The sequence below is a fragment of the Crinia signifera genome, chromosome 8 (genome assembly GCF_055691185.1).
Source record: "Crinia signifera chromosome 8, ASM5569118v1, whole genome shotgun sequence".
In the NCBI taxonomy this organism is placed as follows: Eukaryota; Metazoa; Chordata; class Amphibia; order Anura; family Myobatrachidae; genus Crinia; species Crinia signifera.
Window position 1 is genome coordinate 133,563,447 of NC_139224.1, and position 14,919 is coordinate 133,578,365.

General features: G+C 43.2%; 1 protein-coding gene across 6 annotated transcripts in view; it reads left to right on the forward strand.

The window, feature by feature from the left end:
* The window catches only part of CACNA1E (calcium voltage-gated channel subunit alpha1 E), a 643,532-nt gene that overhangs the window by 551,174 nt on the left and 77,439 nt on the right, over positions 1-14,919 (forward strand). For all 6 annotated transcript variants that reach the window (XM_083157191.1, XM_083157187.1, XM_083157188.1 and 3 more), the window contains 8 exons: positions 4,003-4,118; positions 6,743-6,796; positions 6,879-6,968; positions 7,095-7,304; positions 9,043-9,155; positions 9,731-9,843; positions 9,946-10,077; positions 14,568-14,640. In XM_083157191.1, the coding sequence (XP_083013317.1) occupies positions 4,003-4,118; positions 6,743-6,796; positions 6,879-6,968; positions 7,095-7,304; positions 9,043-9,155; positions 9,731-9,843; positions 9,946-10,077; positions 14,568-14,640 (901 nt within the window). The remainder of the gene's footprint in view (positions 1-4,002; positions 4,119-6,742; positions 6,797-6,878; positions 6,969-7,094; positions 7,305-9,042; positions 9,156-9,730; positions 9,844-9,945; positions 10,078-14,567; positions 14,641-14,919) is intronic.

Below are 14,919 nucleotides of genomic sequence, written 5' to 3' on the forward strand. Positions count from 1 at the left end.
CCCATCTACCAGGCTCTCTCTCTCTCTCCCTGAAACCCTCTATCTTTAGCCCTGTCTCTCCCCAACACCCTCTCTCTCTAGCCCTGTCTCTCGCTGACACCAAAGCCAAACCAAAGCGCCTCCCCGGGCATCCGAAGCTGTTATTACCCTAAAGAAGCCTATAGGCTTCAGTTTGTGATGCTGTCCGAGGGATCCATCATGGATCCCTCCTAGCATGCCCCGCGGCTGGCTCCTTTACACCCAGCATAAACGTAGAGGGACTCCTGGGTTGCAGACCCAGAAGTCCAAAGACAGAGCTGCATCGCAAAGGACAGCCCCCACAATGCCAGATGCTCATATGCCCCCACAGTGCCAGATACACATATGCCCCCACAGTGCCAGGTACAGATATGCCCTTAGAGTGACAGATATGCCCTTAGAGTGACAGATATGCCCCCATAGTGACAGATATGCCCCCATAGTGACAGATATGCCCCCATAGTGATAGATATGCCCCCATAGTGACAGATATGCCCCCATAGTGACAGATATGCCCCCATAGTGACAGATATGCCCCCATAGTGACAGATATGCCCCCATAGTGATACATATGCCCCCCACAGTGCCAGATATGCCCCCCACAGTGCCAGACACACATATACCCCCACCGTGGCAGGAATGCCCCCACAGTGACAGAAACACATATGCTCCCACAGTGCCAGAATTTCCCTCCAGCAGTGAAACTCACCATTGTTGGTGCTGCTGCCACCATCTGCTGCTGCAGTTGTTGGGTGGAGGGAGACCGCAGTACATAGGGTGTCCCCTGCTGTCTGAGGGACAGCATCGCACGTATCTCCTTCCCCTCACTGTGTCCCAGTGACTGGGCCGTCAGCCAATCATACCTTGCAAACTGGCTCTTGATTGGCGGCCGGCCCGCAAGCAGGGTCAGTAGCGGCCGAGGAGACAGACAACAGGGCAGGCCGCGGAGGTCCCGGAGCACCGTCCTTTTACAAAGGAGCTTCAGGAATGGCATTCCGGGGCATTCCAGCACAAAAATAGCCCTGTATATGCCATGCGGACCATATACCCATCCAGATTGGAAATATTTGCACAAGCTATTCGCAGCCTTGCACAGGGCAAGATTTCACTCTGGCGGCGCGGCGGCTCTCTGATCACACAATTAGCAAATTAACAGAGAAGCGATCAGGTCTGAATAACCCCCTTAGTCACGTACTCTTGCTAGAGAGTACGTGACTAATAGCAAACAGACTTGTACCACCAGCCAATCATCTCCCACTTAAACTCTTCCTGGCATTACCCGGTCTTAAGGCCCCTATACACCAGAAAGACATTGCACCCAATCATACAATCTCAATGGATTGTAAAATGGATTGTATGCAGATTGTGTGCACATCGTGTGCACACAATCATGCAATGCTGGCCCCCTGGGGATTGGAGGATTGGTCCTCTGATCTGACGTGCTGCACATCATATCAGTTGGTATTGGGAACAGATTGCGTGTGCTTTAAGATTTGTCTTTAGATGGCTCATACAACCAGAGTCATGTGACACTTCCTCCCTGACTAGCAGAGAAGAAAGGTGCAGCCCATGGCAGTGAAGATGCTGGGAGCCGCAGAAGTTTCCAAGAGGTAGACGGGGGACGGCTGAAGAGAGCAGTGGACATCCTATTGCACAATTCTGCCACTACTCTCAAAACAGTTTTCAAAGGATTGGTGAATTCGGGCTATTTAATAATGGCATAACACAGCAGATGTGAGCAGATTGGTAATTGCTGGCAACTTGTAAATTGAAAAAATACATTAAAAAACAGAATTTTTGGTAATCTATCCTTTTGATCCTAGTAGGCCAGCCCCCCAATTTAAATTAAGTGTCAATCATACAATCATGCAACAGATTGAGTCTAAAATGGATTGTATGACAGATAAGAGTACACTGTGTGTCCAAAAAACCACCAAGGGCTGCTGGGGAGTTGAAGGGAAATTGGACACAATCATGATTGTAAGACAGGTCTTTCTGATGTATGGCCACCATTACTGTACGGAAAACCTTTAAAAAAATGCTTGAGGCTGAATTACAACTCTGAAGGCAAAGAGAATTGTGAACAAACAATATAATACGGATACATGTATACTTTTAGTATCTCTGTATTTTTTTCGTAATACATATTTTAATTATTGGTTATGCATGGATGTTTAAGGTCTGCATGTGTTACATCTCCGTCTGTGTGTTGCCTGTTTATTGCTGCCTTATTGCTGCCTTTGTGCATGTGCCAAAGGTGTTCTAATGAGTAACGCTGGTAGCACTTCGATCTAGAACTTGCTCATCCCAGTTTTATGCATCTAACTTGGTTTCCATGGCAACAGCAATAGCTCCAGAATGTGTAAGCAGCTTATTCTTTGTGCTGCAATGTTAGTTTTGGGTGGGGCACGGAGGACTTGGTCTGATGGGTTAGTGCTAACTAGACATTGCTTCTCACCCCTGGAAATCTGCAGTATCCATCGGGAATGCAATACATATCCGAATATTGCTAGTAGTTATTTTTTTCTATATTACTGAGAATGTGCAAGCATGTATTTCTATCTATTGCTTAAGGGTTTGTAATGTGTTAAAAAAAAAACATTGTAGAAACCAGAAATGTAGAGTTATTTGTGATGGGCAGAGTGCATTGCACTATTTTATGCAAAGCCAGAATTTTTGTATATTTTGCTTTTGTCCTCCAACCATCACAACTACCCTCTCAGCATAGCAATCATGTTGTCTTACCGCAAAGTACTGCAGTCTACCATTCTGCCAGCATTAGCGGTCGTACCACATACCGTAGCAGTAGTAGACTATACATGTTTGTTTAGGGGCCTCACAAGTGGCCCATTACCTGTCCAGCCACATTTTCTGTGCTGGATAATCCATGATCCAACAGTCACATTCACCGGGCCCATCAACTAGACACCTGATTCCCTCTATTCAAGTAATGAAAGTTCTCTGTGGCAGAGAAAAGGCTTAGCTCGGCCGATTCAGCATGGGCTTAGATTTGCAGACTACAACCCGTGGCGACAGGCTGTGGAAGGCCGCCCAGCACAGAGCAAGACCCCTCCGCATGCCAGGTCCCATCCAGCGATGTACTCACAAAATATTGCAGGCACATCCCTAAATGTCTACCACTTTGCTATACAGAAAAGCACTCGCACATCACCAGCTGCCCCCTGGCTGCATTGTCTGGACGCTCCCACAGGATGCACAAAACGCTCGGTCACGCCCCAAACCCAACAATTGGCTGCCGACCCAATGACTCCACCTCAAACCGCAGTTTAAGTGCTAGCACATGCAACGATCTCCATAAATTGCCAAATAGCAATTTTCAGAGATCTGTGGGACTAACTGAATTAGCAAGACGGTATGAAAAATCTTACTGCTTCGCTGAACAGTTCTGTTCACCTGTGCGCAAGCATGACCCATTGTGTGTGTCAGCACCGAGGTGATTCTTTAATAGGGAGAAGTTTTGACTTTGGTGAAATTTTTTGTTTCTCTTTAGATTTAGGACTTTTCACACTATAGTAAATAGCCCCTTAAAGTTGATTTAATCAAGCTGCAAAAATATTGTATACTATATCAAAAAAGCTGCCCACGTGGTGTTCATACTATGGATGCAGACCAAAGTTTATTCTTCTTGCAATGCTTGCTTGGCTGCAGATTCTGCAATCAGGCACATTTGCCCCTAATTATAAAGGAAACCCTTATTTTTTGACTGAAAAAGGCATTTTACTGTATGATTTCCGTTATGTCAGTTTCCGTACATCTTAGAAGTAGGTTCCTGGATAATAAAGGTACCATTTCAAACTTTGCCAAATATGGCCGCCATCTGGCTGGTGTCATCTCTTGTTGTTTGTTTACCTCAGTAACTCGCATTATGGTGTCACATACTGTAGATGTTTTTTCCACAGAAATCACCGCAATTTGTTTAGATTTCTCCGCTACACATAATATGCCTGTCGCTCCTCATTGCAGTGAATTTGCCAAAGAGAGAGAGCGTGTAGAGAACCGCAGGGCCTTCATGAAGTTGCGCAGGCAGCAGCAGATTGAGAGGGAACTGAACGGTTATCGAGCATGGATAGATAAAGCTGGTAAGTGAACGGTGCACCCTCTTCTGGGATCTTGTAACTCAGAATCATTGAACACACTATTATGGGACAAATGTTATTCCTTTGAGTTTCTCCAAGTGACAGGATTTTGGTAATTTATCCACTAAATTTAATTTGCCAATATTTTAAATGCAAAAACCAGGTTAAATTTACCTTTAAAAAATTGCACTGATTGTGATTTTCAATATGTATGAAAACCACAGCAACCAATAATCATTTATCTTATAATTGTCTAATGCAGTAAACACAATGAAAGCAAACGTCTAATTGGTTGCAGTAGTTTTAATGCAGAAGTGACCCATTCACCGATATTGGTACATAACCATCAGTTCTTGTCATTGAGGGGTATTCAATGCATCCGGTGAGGGGGTTTGTATGGTGAGGATGGCTTTTCCTCGCCGATAATAAACCATCTTTGCCGTCAAACCCCCTTGCTGTATTCAATGTTTGGCCAGAATCCTTGCCGTGAAAGGCCGGCAAGGATCCCCTTAAACAGCGAGTCCACCGCATTTTATGGCGAGCCTTGACGTTTAATGGCCACACTCGCTGTTTCCACCTCGCCTCAGGGAACCAATGAGGTGAAAACAGCGAGTGAACCTCGCCTCAGGGAAATGAGTTGAAGACTCTGACGGAGAGTTGTCGGCACATCTCGCTGTTGATAACTCGCCGTTAAGGTATGGAATACTGTAAATTATGTTTCTTACGGTGCCCCTAAACTAGGGCGATATTGGGCTATTTTCATCTGGGGTGGAAGCACTGGAATTCCATTTTCATGTTTTGTTAATGTTTTAATTTTATTGAACAATGGGCACCCCAAATTTCAGTTTCCAGCTAAATGAAAAGTTGCTTCCCCACAAAAAACTGTTGGACAAGGGACTTTATTCTGGTTCATTTGCTCGGATGCGAATTTGCACTCTTGCGAGTGAACCAGATCCCGCCTTGCGAATGGTGGTATGCCGGCCCACCATTCCCAATGCACATATGTTGGTACTGGTTGTGAGTGGATGTTTTACATAAAGATCCATTCGCAGCCTGCATGGTAACACCCACATCATTCGATGGTTGCCAATATAAGGTTGCTCCGAGCAACCTTAGATCTGCGTGCACATTCAGAGGGAATTGGGCTGGCAGCTGTCATCCGGTGATGTCAGTTGCCCGCCCCCCGCACCCGTGTCATGGCCCATTACCATGAGAATGCCCAGCGTTTTCATGGGAACACCCATAATAAAACGCTGTATGTTTTCATATGGTAATGGGCCGCCCCGCTGTCACCATCCTCCATTCGCAAGACTGGGTGCGTGCACCCAGCAGTTTGTTCGCCATGTACGCACGCACCCAGCGCATGCCCATGCACAGAACTTGTATAATTGTAATCATTTTCCGATTGGACACGGTAAAGTGTGCTGACCGCATCGGTAGTTCAACGAGGCAACTTTGCGAGCCATGATCTTGGGGATCAACGTGCTCAGGGTTCAACATTGACACAACAGAACGTGAAAATTCAATTTTTAACTTTTCCATGTGTTGCTTGTGTCAACCTTTTGTCAGTCAGTCGGTTATGTTGACCTTTTTTTACTTTCGACATTGTGCATACTGACCTTTTGTCAGCGACGACCTTTTGCATGGTGACCTGACTGTTACCCTAAACATTGGCCCTTTGTGACCTGTTCGCTAGGCTGCGAGTATACGCAGCCTAGTGAACAGATCTGAATCAGGCCCTTTGTAGTAATCCTTTAATTCATTCTAAGGCAAACAAATGAAATTCCATTTTATGGAATATATAATAGAAAAAAGGAAGATATCTTGTGTTCCTCTCCCATGTTAGTAAGTTCCCAGCATGCAGCACTTTGGTAGCAGATACAGTACCACTCTAAGGGCCTTATTCTAGTTCACTCTTCTCAAATGGACAAAACCATGTGCACTGCAGGTGGGGCAGATGTAACAGGTGCAGATACAGTTAGATTTGGGTGGGGTTTTTCTTCAAAGTGAGATCTATATTGCAGTGTAGAAATAAAGCAGTCAGTATTTACCCTGCACAGAAACAAAATAACTCACCCAAATCTAATTATATCTGCATCTGTTACATCTGCCCCCCTGCAGTGCACATGGTTTTGTCCTAAGAAGGAATTTGTCAGAAAGCGTGAACCAAAATAACCCCCAAAGTCCATAACTTACCCCAGTCAGGGCCGGCTCTACCACTAGGCAGCTTTAGGCAGCTGCCTAGGGCGCCAGGATCTGAGGGGCGCCACCAAGTCTGCAAATCAAAAAATCAAGGATGTCTATGAGGATCCTTGTTGTACTTAATGCAGGTGGCGGCTGTGGAACTTCTAAGACCTCACCTCTATACTTTCCCTTGAGTCATACTTCCTACATTGCTGCCCCCTCCTCCTTGTACTCTATTGTGGGTGGCGAAGGGGAGGGTGCAGAGGAAAAGCAGGGGACTTGGCCACCTTCTGGGGGGGGGGGGGGTGGGTGTCATGGGGATTGGATGACCACATGATCTAAAAAGAAATGGGGGGGGGGGGTAGGTTGAAGTTTTGCCTAGGGTGCTGAGAAGCCTTGCACCGGCCCTGACCCCAGTCACCTGTGTGTCTCTCCTTACATAGAGGAAGTGATGCTCGCTGAAGAGAACAAAAACTCTGGAACGTCTGCCTTAGAAGGTAAGTAGTTATCAATTGTTCCTCCTCGACTGACTCTGTGAACAGAGCAGGACAAAATGTTCCTCACCTCTTGTATCTGTAGTTCTTAGGAGAGCGACAATTAAACGAAGTAGAACAGAAGCCATGAACCGTGATTCAAATGAAGACCACTGTGTTGATATATCCTCTGTTGGTGAGTGGTGATTATACATTTTCATATTATTTTTAAATAGAATAATTATTAGTTTAATCATTTAATTGGTGTACTAGAATGTAATGAATTGCTACTCTCCACTAAGCTCATTTCTATTGATTGCAGGGACACCTTTGGCAAGAGCTAGTATTAAGAGTGCCAAGATGGATGGGGCGTCTTATTTTCGCCACAAAGAAAGACTGTTACGGATATCTATACGTCACATGATTAAATCTCAAGTTTTCTATTGGATGGTCCTTGGAGTGGTAGCACTTAATACTGCTTGCGTGGCAATTGTCCACCATAACCAGGCTATATGGCTCTCCAATATCCTATGTAAGTCAGTGTATTTTTAAATTCCCTTGCCCGCTGTTTTTAATTAAATACAATTAGATTGGCCAGGTAGGTACCTGATTTCCAACCTGAACCCAGACAGTAAATTGCATCCAGCATTCTGATTGGTGGACGGCTGGAGCTATCCAAGAATCAGAATGCTGACAGCCATTCACTGCTTGGAGTCGTGTGTAATACAAAAAGATGTATTCCAGTGAATGGGTGTGTGTTGGCTCAAGTGCAATGCTTTACTCAATGCCTGCACTGTTGTCAAGATGGCCCTGGGGCTGCATCCAAAACTCATTGTTTCCAGTGCTAGATCAGGACGCAAGCTAGATTTCAGGTGCCATTGCCGGCATTTATAACAGTGTTGCAATGGCAGCTTGCCCCCTTCCTCTAATTACCTTTACCCTATTGATACTTGAATTGCTCATGTGCCCTTGTTTTTTTGGAACACTGCCCATTGTTGTTCCCAAACATCAGTGGCATGTCAGTAATTGTGTGGCTTTTGGGGCACTGCGAGGCACATTGGTTGCTGTTTCAGATCTGCACATGTCCAGCATGCAGGGCCGACTCTGCCATAAGGCAGCTTTAGGCAGACAGCTTTAGGCCTGGGGTGCTGAATGCTAGGGATGGGGGGGGGGGGGGGCACCGCCAAGTATCAAGTGTGCCTATCACAAAATAAGGATATCTATGAGGAAGACGGCCTTGTTTGCTTAATATTGGATGGCGGTAGTGAAACTTTTTGGACACCACTTTCACACTTTCAATTGAGGGTCTGGAAAGTGGATATTGGTGGCAGTTTGTGAGGAGGGGGGGGGGGGGGGGCAGTAGATTGAGATTTTGCCTAGGGTGCCGAGAAGCCTTAAGCTGTTTATGCATGGTGCAATTTGGGCTGTCGATTTTGAGTATATATTCATAATCAATAGAAAGTTAGTGCAAATCGCACTGTGGCATCCAATCCCGATGCAGGGCCCAGCGCATTGGAATCGAAAGTAGAAATAGACTTTTCAGCACAGTCTACTTCTACTATCTCAGTACGTGCAGCATGACCTCCGCCTCCCACCCACCTGCACCGTCCATTCCTCCCTGCATGTCGATTCTGGAACTTTCATATCGGCGGATGCCCGAATTGGCCTGTGTGTACACGCATCAGTGCAACAGGTCTAAATACATTGTACATTTACATAAACCAGGTAGAGTACATTATCATGCGTGGACTGGTATTATTTACTGTATACTGGATATTTATCAAGGGGGCAGACCATGCACTCTCTAATGCTTACCCAAGTATCTGTGGTGGCTGGCCACACAACTAGTCATGGGCCCCTACCACTGCATTACCCCAGTAGGCCCATCTTGCCCCAGTTTCAACACTGTGTCTGGGTGAATACAAGGGCATAACTGCCATAGGTGCAAGGGGTGCAGCTGCTATGGGGCCCAGAGCTGAAGGGTGTCAAACTAATATGTTTTACATACATGTATCACCATCAGTTGCTAAATAGGGGGCCCTTACAAACTTTTGCTATGGGGCCTACGAATATCTAGGTACGCCTCTGGGTGAATACCAAATTTGGGAGGAATTCACTGAACTGCTGAAAAGAGTATATCAATTTCCCGCATATTGCCCACTTGACAAAAGAAGTGTGCGTTCGGGTGGATTGATGGTTTACTAATATAAAAAAAGTTGGGAAGTATGCTTAGAACAGGCCACATTTTATTATTTCCTTATTCTTTGCAGACTATGCAGAATTTCTGTTTCTTGGCTTATTTTTGGTGGAGATGTCTTTCAAGATGTATGGAATGGGCCCACGTCTCTACTTCCACTCGTCCTTCAACTGCTTTGATTGTGGGGTAAGAAAATATACAGGATTTGCAGGGAATGAAAACAAAACTAGATTCACGCACTTTATTATTTTTAACCCTTTAAGTGCCAAGTGAATTTGTAAAAATTGGTGTGAAAATTGCCAAAGCAAACACTTGTATTCATCGTAATGACCAATAATGTTTACCTTGTATAGGAAATATAATCTTTTCACTCATTCTTTTATTTGAATTTATATAACAAATGTGAGCGACGCTGCCATTTTTAGATGATATTTTACTGATCTCTCACAGAGATGTTGTGCAGTCATTGCTTAAATGCAATGGAACCAGGAATTGAATTAGTATAAATAATATTATTATTAGTTATGGACTGTACCAAATATTTATTAATATAATGCAGCTTATTAATTAATTAGTATTTTGTAGCATCATAAGGCATGAAATAAAGTGACCTCATCTCTAATGGACGACCATAGTGAGTTGATCAGTTACAGTGTCAGGAATATTGGTTTATGCCATACAACGTCTGCCTCCATTATCTATAGACAATATGGTAACGTTCCTGTATGACCATGTGCTTCCCACTAAAACCTCTTCTTCAGGTCACAATAGGAAGTATATTTGAAGTCATTTGGGCCATATTTAGACCTGGGACATCTTTTGGTATCAGTGTGCTAAGAGCGCTACGACTTTTAAGAATTTTCAAAGTAACCAAGTAAGTACAAGGAAGGATTGGATTCCATATCTCCTGCATGTTTCCTCCAGCTCTTCCCATCCATTCTATAAGGTGCATCACCGCAATAATGTGTGTTTTCAGGTACTGGGCCTCGCTAAGAAATCTGGTGGTGTCTCTGATGAATTCTATGAAGTCAATCATCAGCCTTCTCTTCCTCCTCTTCCTCTTTATCGTGGTGTTTGCACTATTGGGAATGCAGCTCTATGGTGGCAGGTAGTTGCCTTTCTTCTGTACTATATAGAAGCATGTTACACTGTTCAGTAGGTATGGTAGTGACTCTGACACAGGGCCAGGTGGCCCTTGCCATTTGTATTTCTGTTAAACAGTAACCAGTGCACATATTGTAGGGGGGGGGGGGTATTTTCTGGATTTCAGGATAGGACTGGAGCAGGATGCTGTGAAGCAATACCTGTGTTGTTTCGCAGGATAGCAATGGAACATAATGCTTTGAAGCATAACTTGTGTTGGATCTCAGATAGCTCCGGAGAATAATGCTGTGAAGCAATACTTGTGTTGTTTCTTGGGATAGCAGTATAACAGAATGCAGTGACGCAATACTTGTGTTTGTTCTCAGAATAGCACTGGAACAGAATGCTGTGAATCAATACTTGTGTTGTTTCTTGGGATAGCACTGTAGCATAATGCTGTGATTCAGTACTTTTGTTGGTTCTCAAGATAGCACTGGATCAGAATGCTGTGTAGCAATACTTGTTTTGGATCTTAGGATAGCACTGGAGCAGAATGCTGTGTAGCAATACTTGTTTTGGATCTTAGGATAGCACTGGAGCAGAATGCTGTGTAGCAATACTTGTTTTGGACCTTAGGATAGCACTGGAGCAGAATGCTGTGAAGCAATACTTGTGTTGGTTCTCAAGATAGCACTGGATCAGAATGCTGAGAAGCAATGCATGTGTTGGTTCTCATGATAGCACTGGAGCAGAATGCCGTGAAGCAGTACTTGTGTTGGTTCTCAGGATAGCACTGGAGCAGAATGCTGTGAAGCAGTACTTGTACTGCTACAATCGGCACCTTATTTTATTCTCCCACCACGCTCTAGTGGATGGTAGGGCATGAAATTCCGCCTGTCGGCTCAAAAAACAGTGACACTGTCGAACGAATGACCTGTCGAACGAATGACCTGTCAAACTAATGACCTTTCAACCTAGAACCATGTCGACCTTTTCCCATGTCGACCTAGACCCATGTCGACATTTTCCCATATCGACCTTATGGTGTCGACCATCATGCTGTAGACCAAATGACTGCATCCCATCTTGCATACAGGTGAGATTTAATAGGATGAGATATTCATAAAGTGAGAGATTTGGTAAGAAATCTCCAGTTTTTTTAAAGCGGCAATCATTTACACTGCAAAACCAGTTTGTTTTTGCAGTGTGAATAATTGCCACTTTAAAAAAAACTGGAGATTTCTCACAAAATCTCTCACTTTCTGAAACTCTCATCCTATTAAATCTCACCCTGTATGTGTTTCCTGCAACTCTCCCAGTTTCTGCATTCCCCCACAGACATCCAACTCATCGCTCCTGCCAATCCAGTGATGTTCAGTAAGGTGAAATCTGATTGGTTTTAATGTTTGATTAGTGGAGATACCACCAGGCTCTTAAAAGGATTTAGAGACCTCTGTTATTAGGCAGCAAAACAACAAGATCAAGTGGTGCAGTAATTGTCCCACTGGGCCTTTATCTGGTTCCTCATGTCATACTGATTGGGACAAGTGTAATTATTCTCAGAAATAACTGTAATATTGATCGAGTCCTTTGCAGCAAGTGTTAGGATACTGTAAATACTGCCTATAACACAGACGGTTTTATAAAGTGCCTTCATTTGAGAAAACAGGAAAAATAGCAGTTTTTACAAACAAGGGGAATAAAAAGCAATGATTATATATTGCCAAATGTATTACAGAATAACAAGAAGCATAAATGAACATAGCTTGAGAGTAATAGAAATGTATCTTACAGCCTATGTTTGGTAGAATACCGATATCATATTTATAATGGACAATAATGTACTAGCTGTTTTTTGGCTTTATTATTATCCAATTTATGTACACATAGCTGTGTTTTATATTTATGCCTGAGGAACAACTGTATCTACAAGGACATTACCCCAAAAGGATCAAAATGCGGTTATGCAAAAGAAATAGAAAGTTGGAGGCTTAAATTCATTCTGTGCCACATGCTTATCCGGAGCAGTCACCTTCACCTCTTTTATTTGTTCATCAGCCTATGTATTACTTACGGTATTTACCATTGGCAATGCCCTACAGAAAATGTTACAGGATAAAATTAAATAATGGGGGCATATTCATCCAACAAGGCACAAACATTTTTTCCATTAAACATCCAATCCAGATTGTGTCACGATTTCCCTGGAACTCACCAGCATCTTATGTGTGTCTCGTGCATCATACCAAAACACTTCACGATTTGCACTCAAAACACACACAATACCTTGCATGACCTGTCGAAAATCGTGCATTCGTGCCTGATATTGATCTGATGTATGGTCAGCTTAAGAGACTTAGGGCCAGATGCACTAAGCTTCAAAAGTGATAAAATGGAGAGTGATAAACATCCAACCAATCAGCTCCTACCTGTCATTTTTCACACACAGTCTGTGACATGGAAGGTAGGAGCTGATTGGCTGGCTGTTTATCACTCTCCATTTTATCACTTTTGAAGCTTAGTGCATCTAGCTCACAATTATTTATTTAGTAATGAATCGGGGTCACCACTAGAATTCATTTTCCAAACTCCTCAGTACAGTTTTTAGGTTTTAAGGATATCCATGTTTAGGACCCAATAGTGATTGAGGAACTAACTAAGTCACCTATGCTCAAGCATGGGTATCCTTAAAACATACATACTGACTTCATTGAACCCTCCTTCAGGAGATTGGTGTGGTCGGCAGACGAGTGGGCTGTTCACAGTCATGGTGGCTCCACCCACCGCATTGCAGTGTCAAGAAAACAGCCACTGTGCAGTGGAGGCGGGATTACAATGAAACGATCAGCATTAATCACATCATTGGTCCCCTCGGCCATACCTGCCTTTCTGGGTGGTAAAAACAAACAGTGCACCCACTGGCGAAAAACATAAAAGAACTTACACAATAGTCACATTGGTACATGAAGGTCAGAATATGTTAATATTGTATCTCTTAAAGATTCAAAGGAAAAAGAAAAGACCATAGTGCAACAATGTCTCAACATTTGAAGCTGTTTATTTTTCACAGGTCACTCACATTGAAATGAAATGACAGCGCATATCATAGGGATAATCTTTTTCTTTTTTCTGAATTAATCCTTAGTGACCTATAGGGACTTGTTAAAAAAAAATGATGGTGCAATATTGTTTGATAAAAAACATCTAACAATTTATTGGTGCACTCCTAATTAAAATCAAGATAAAATCATATCACCCATAGAGGGTAACTGGTCCTGGACACTGGACTGACCGGGTTTCACCTCAACAAGGGAAGAAATTGCCAAATGCCCAAGGTAGGTCTCGAGCCCGCAGTACAGTTAGGTCCGTTCCGTGGTGATAATTTGTTTGCTTGAGCGTGCTTTTAGGCTACATAAGCCCTTCCTCAGAAGCATGATCATCACCATCAAACGGGGCCGTCTTAAGTACCCCGCCCAAAATCACAGTAAACGCCACATATCCGTTTGCACGGCCGGTTTCTCACGGATGGGACATATTGCAGCAAAAGCTGGAAGTCCTGGATATGATGTATCGCTGTTTTGCGTTCCAAAGTTCACTTCCTCTTTGCAGTCCATATTGATCTTCTGTGGAATACATCCTTATACTTGGAATGCACATCCATTGGTTCGCTCACAATAAAGTCCATAATAAACATTCAAATAGGAGTCCACATACCCAAAAAATAGAATAAAAGCAGGTATGTGTAATATATCAATAAATAAAATATAAAAAAATACATGAGGTGTATGGCTGAGGACAAGTACCAGAGCCAGATTTGCACACAATTTATGAGCCAGGGGGTACATGTATGCATTATACACAGGTTCTGCAGCATATACTTTTATCTTGATTTTAATTGTGAGTGCATCAATAAATTGTTATATGTTTTTATCAAACAATATTGCACCATCAATTTTTTTATCAAGTTCCTATAGGTCACTAAGGATTAATTCAGGAAAAAGGAAACAGATTATTCCTATGATATGCGCTGTCATTTCATTTCTATGTGAGTGGCCTGTGAAAATTAAACGGCTTCTAAAAATGAGACATTGTTGCACTATGGTCTTTTCTTTTTCCGTGGAGTCTCATAGATACAATGTTGACATATTCTGACCTTCATGTACCAATGTGACTATTGTGTAAGTTCTTTTCTGTTTTTCGACAGTGGGTGCACTGTTTGTTTTTACTCTTTGTTTATGTGAAAGCTTTTTTGTTGGAAGCTTTTCGGTGTCACCCTGGGCAGAATTACTATTGCGCTGTGGATATCACATATTTCTGGGTGGTAGATAATTCTCCCTGGTAGTAGTATATAAGGCAAGGTGATCTCAATGGATGCACTTGAATAGGGCCTTAGTAAAAGTGGCCACTCAATTATATCTGCCTACAATGTACTCCTGTTACACATAACACTGATAGAATAATTTATTGATAGTCTGGTCTGCCCTAGTAACATAATTATTATTCTTTCTGTCACAGATTTAATTTTAATGATGGAACCCCCTCCGCAAATTTTGATACGTTCCCTGCAGCCGTCATGACAGTGTTTCAGGTAATGCTTTCCCCGGTGTACGCTAATCAGATGACATAACCGTAAAAGAACCAGGTAACATCTAGATCAGGCATGTCCAAACTATGGCCCTCCAGATGTTGTGAAACTACACTTCCCAGCATGCCTTGCCAGGGTTTTAGCTTTCCCTAACAGCAAAACTGTGGCAAGGCATGATGGGACCTGTAGTTTCACAACAGCTGGAGGGCCATAGTTTGGACATGCCGGATCTAGATAGTATTGTAGAGAGATGTCTCGTGCATGACTCTGGGCTGTTGCCCT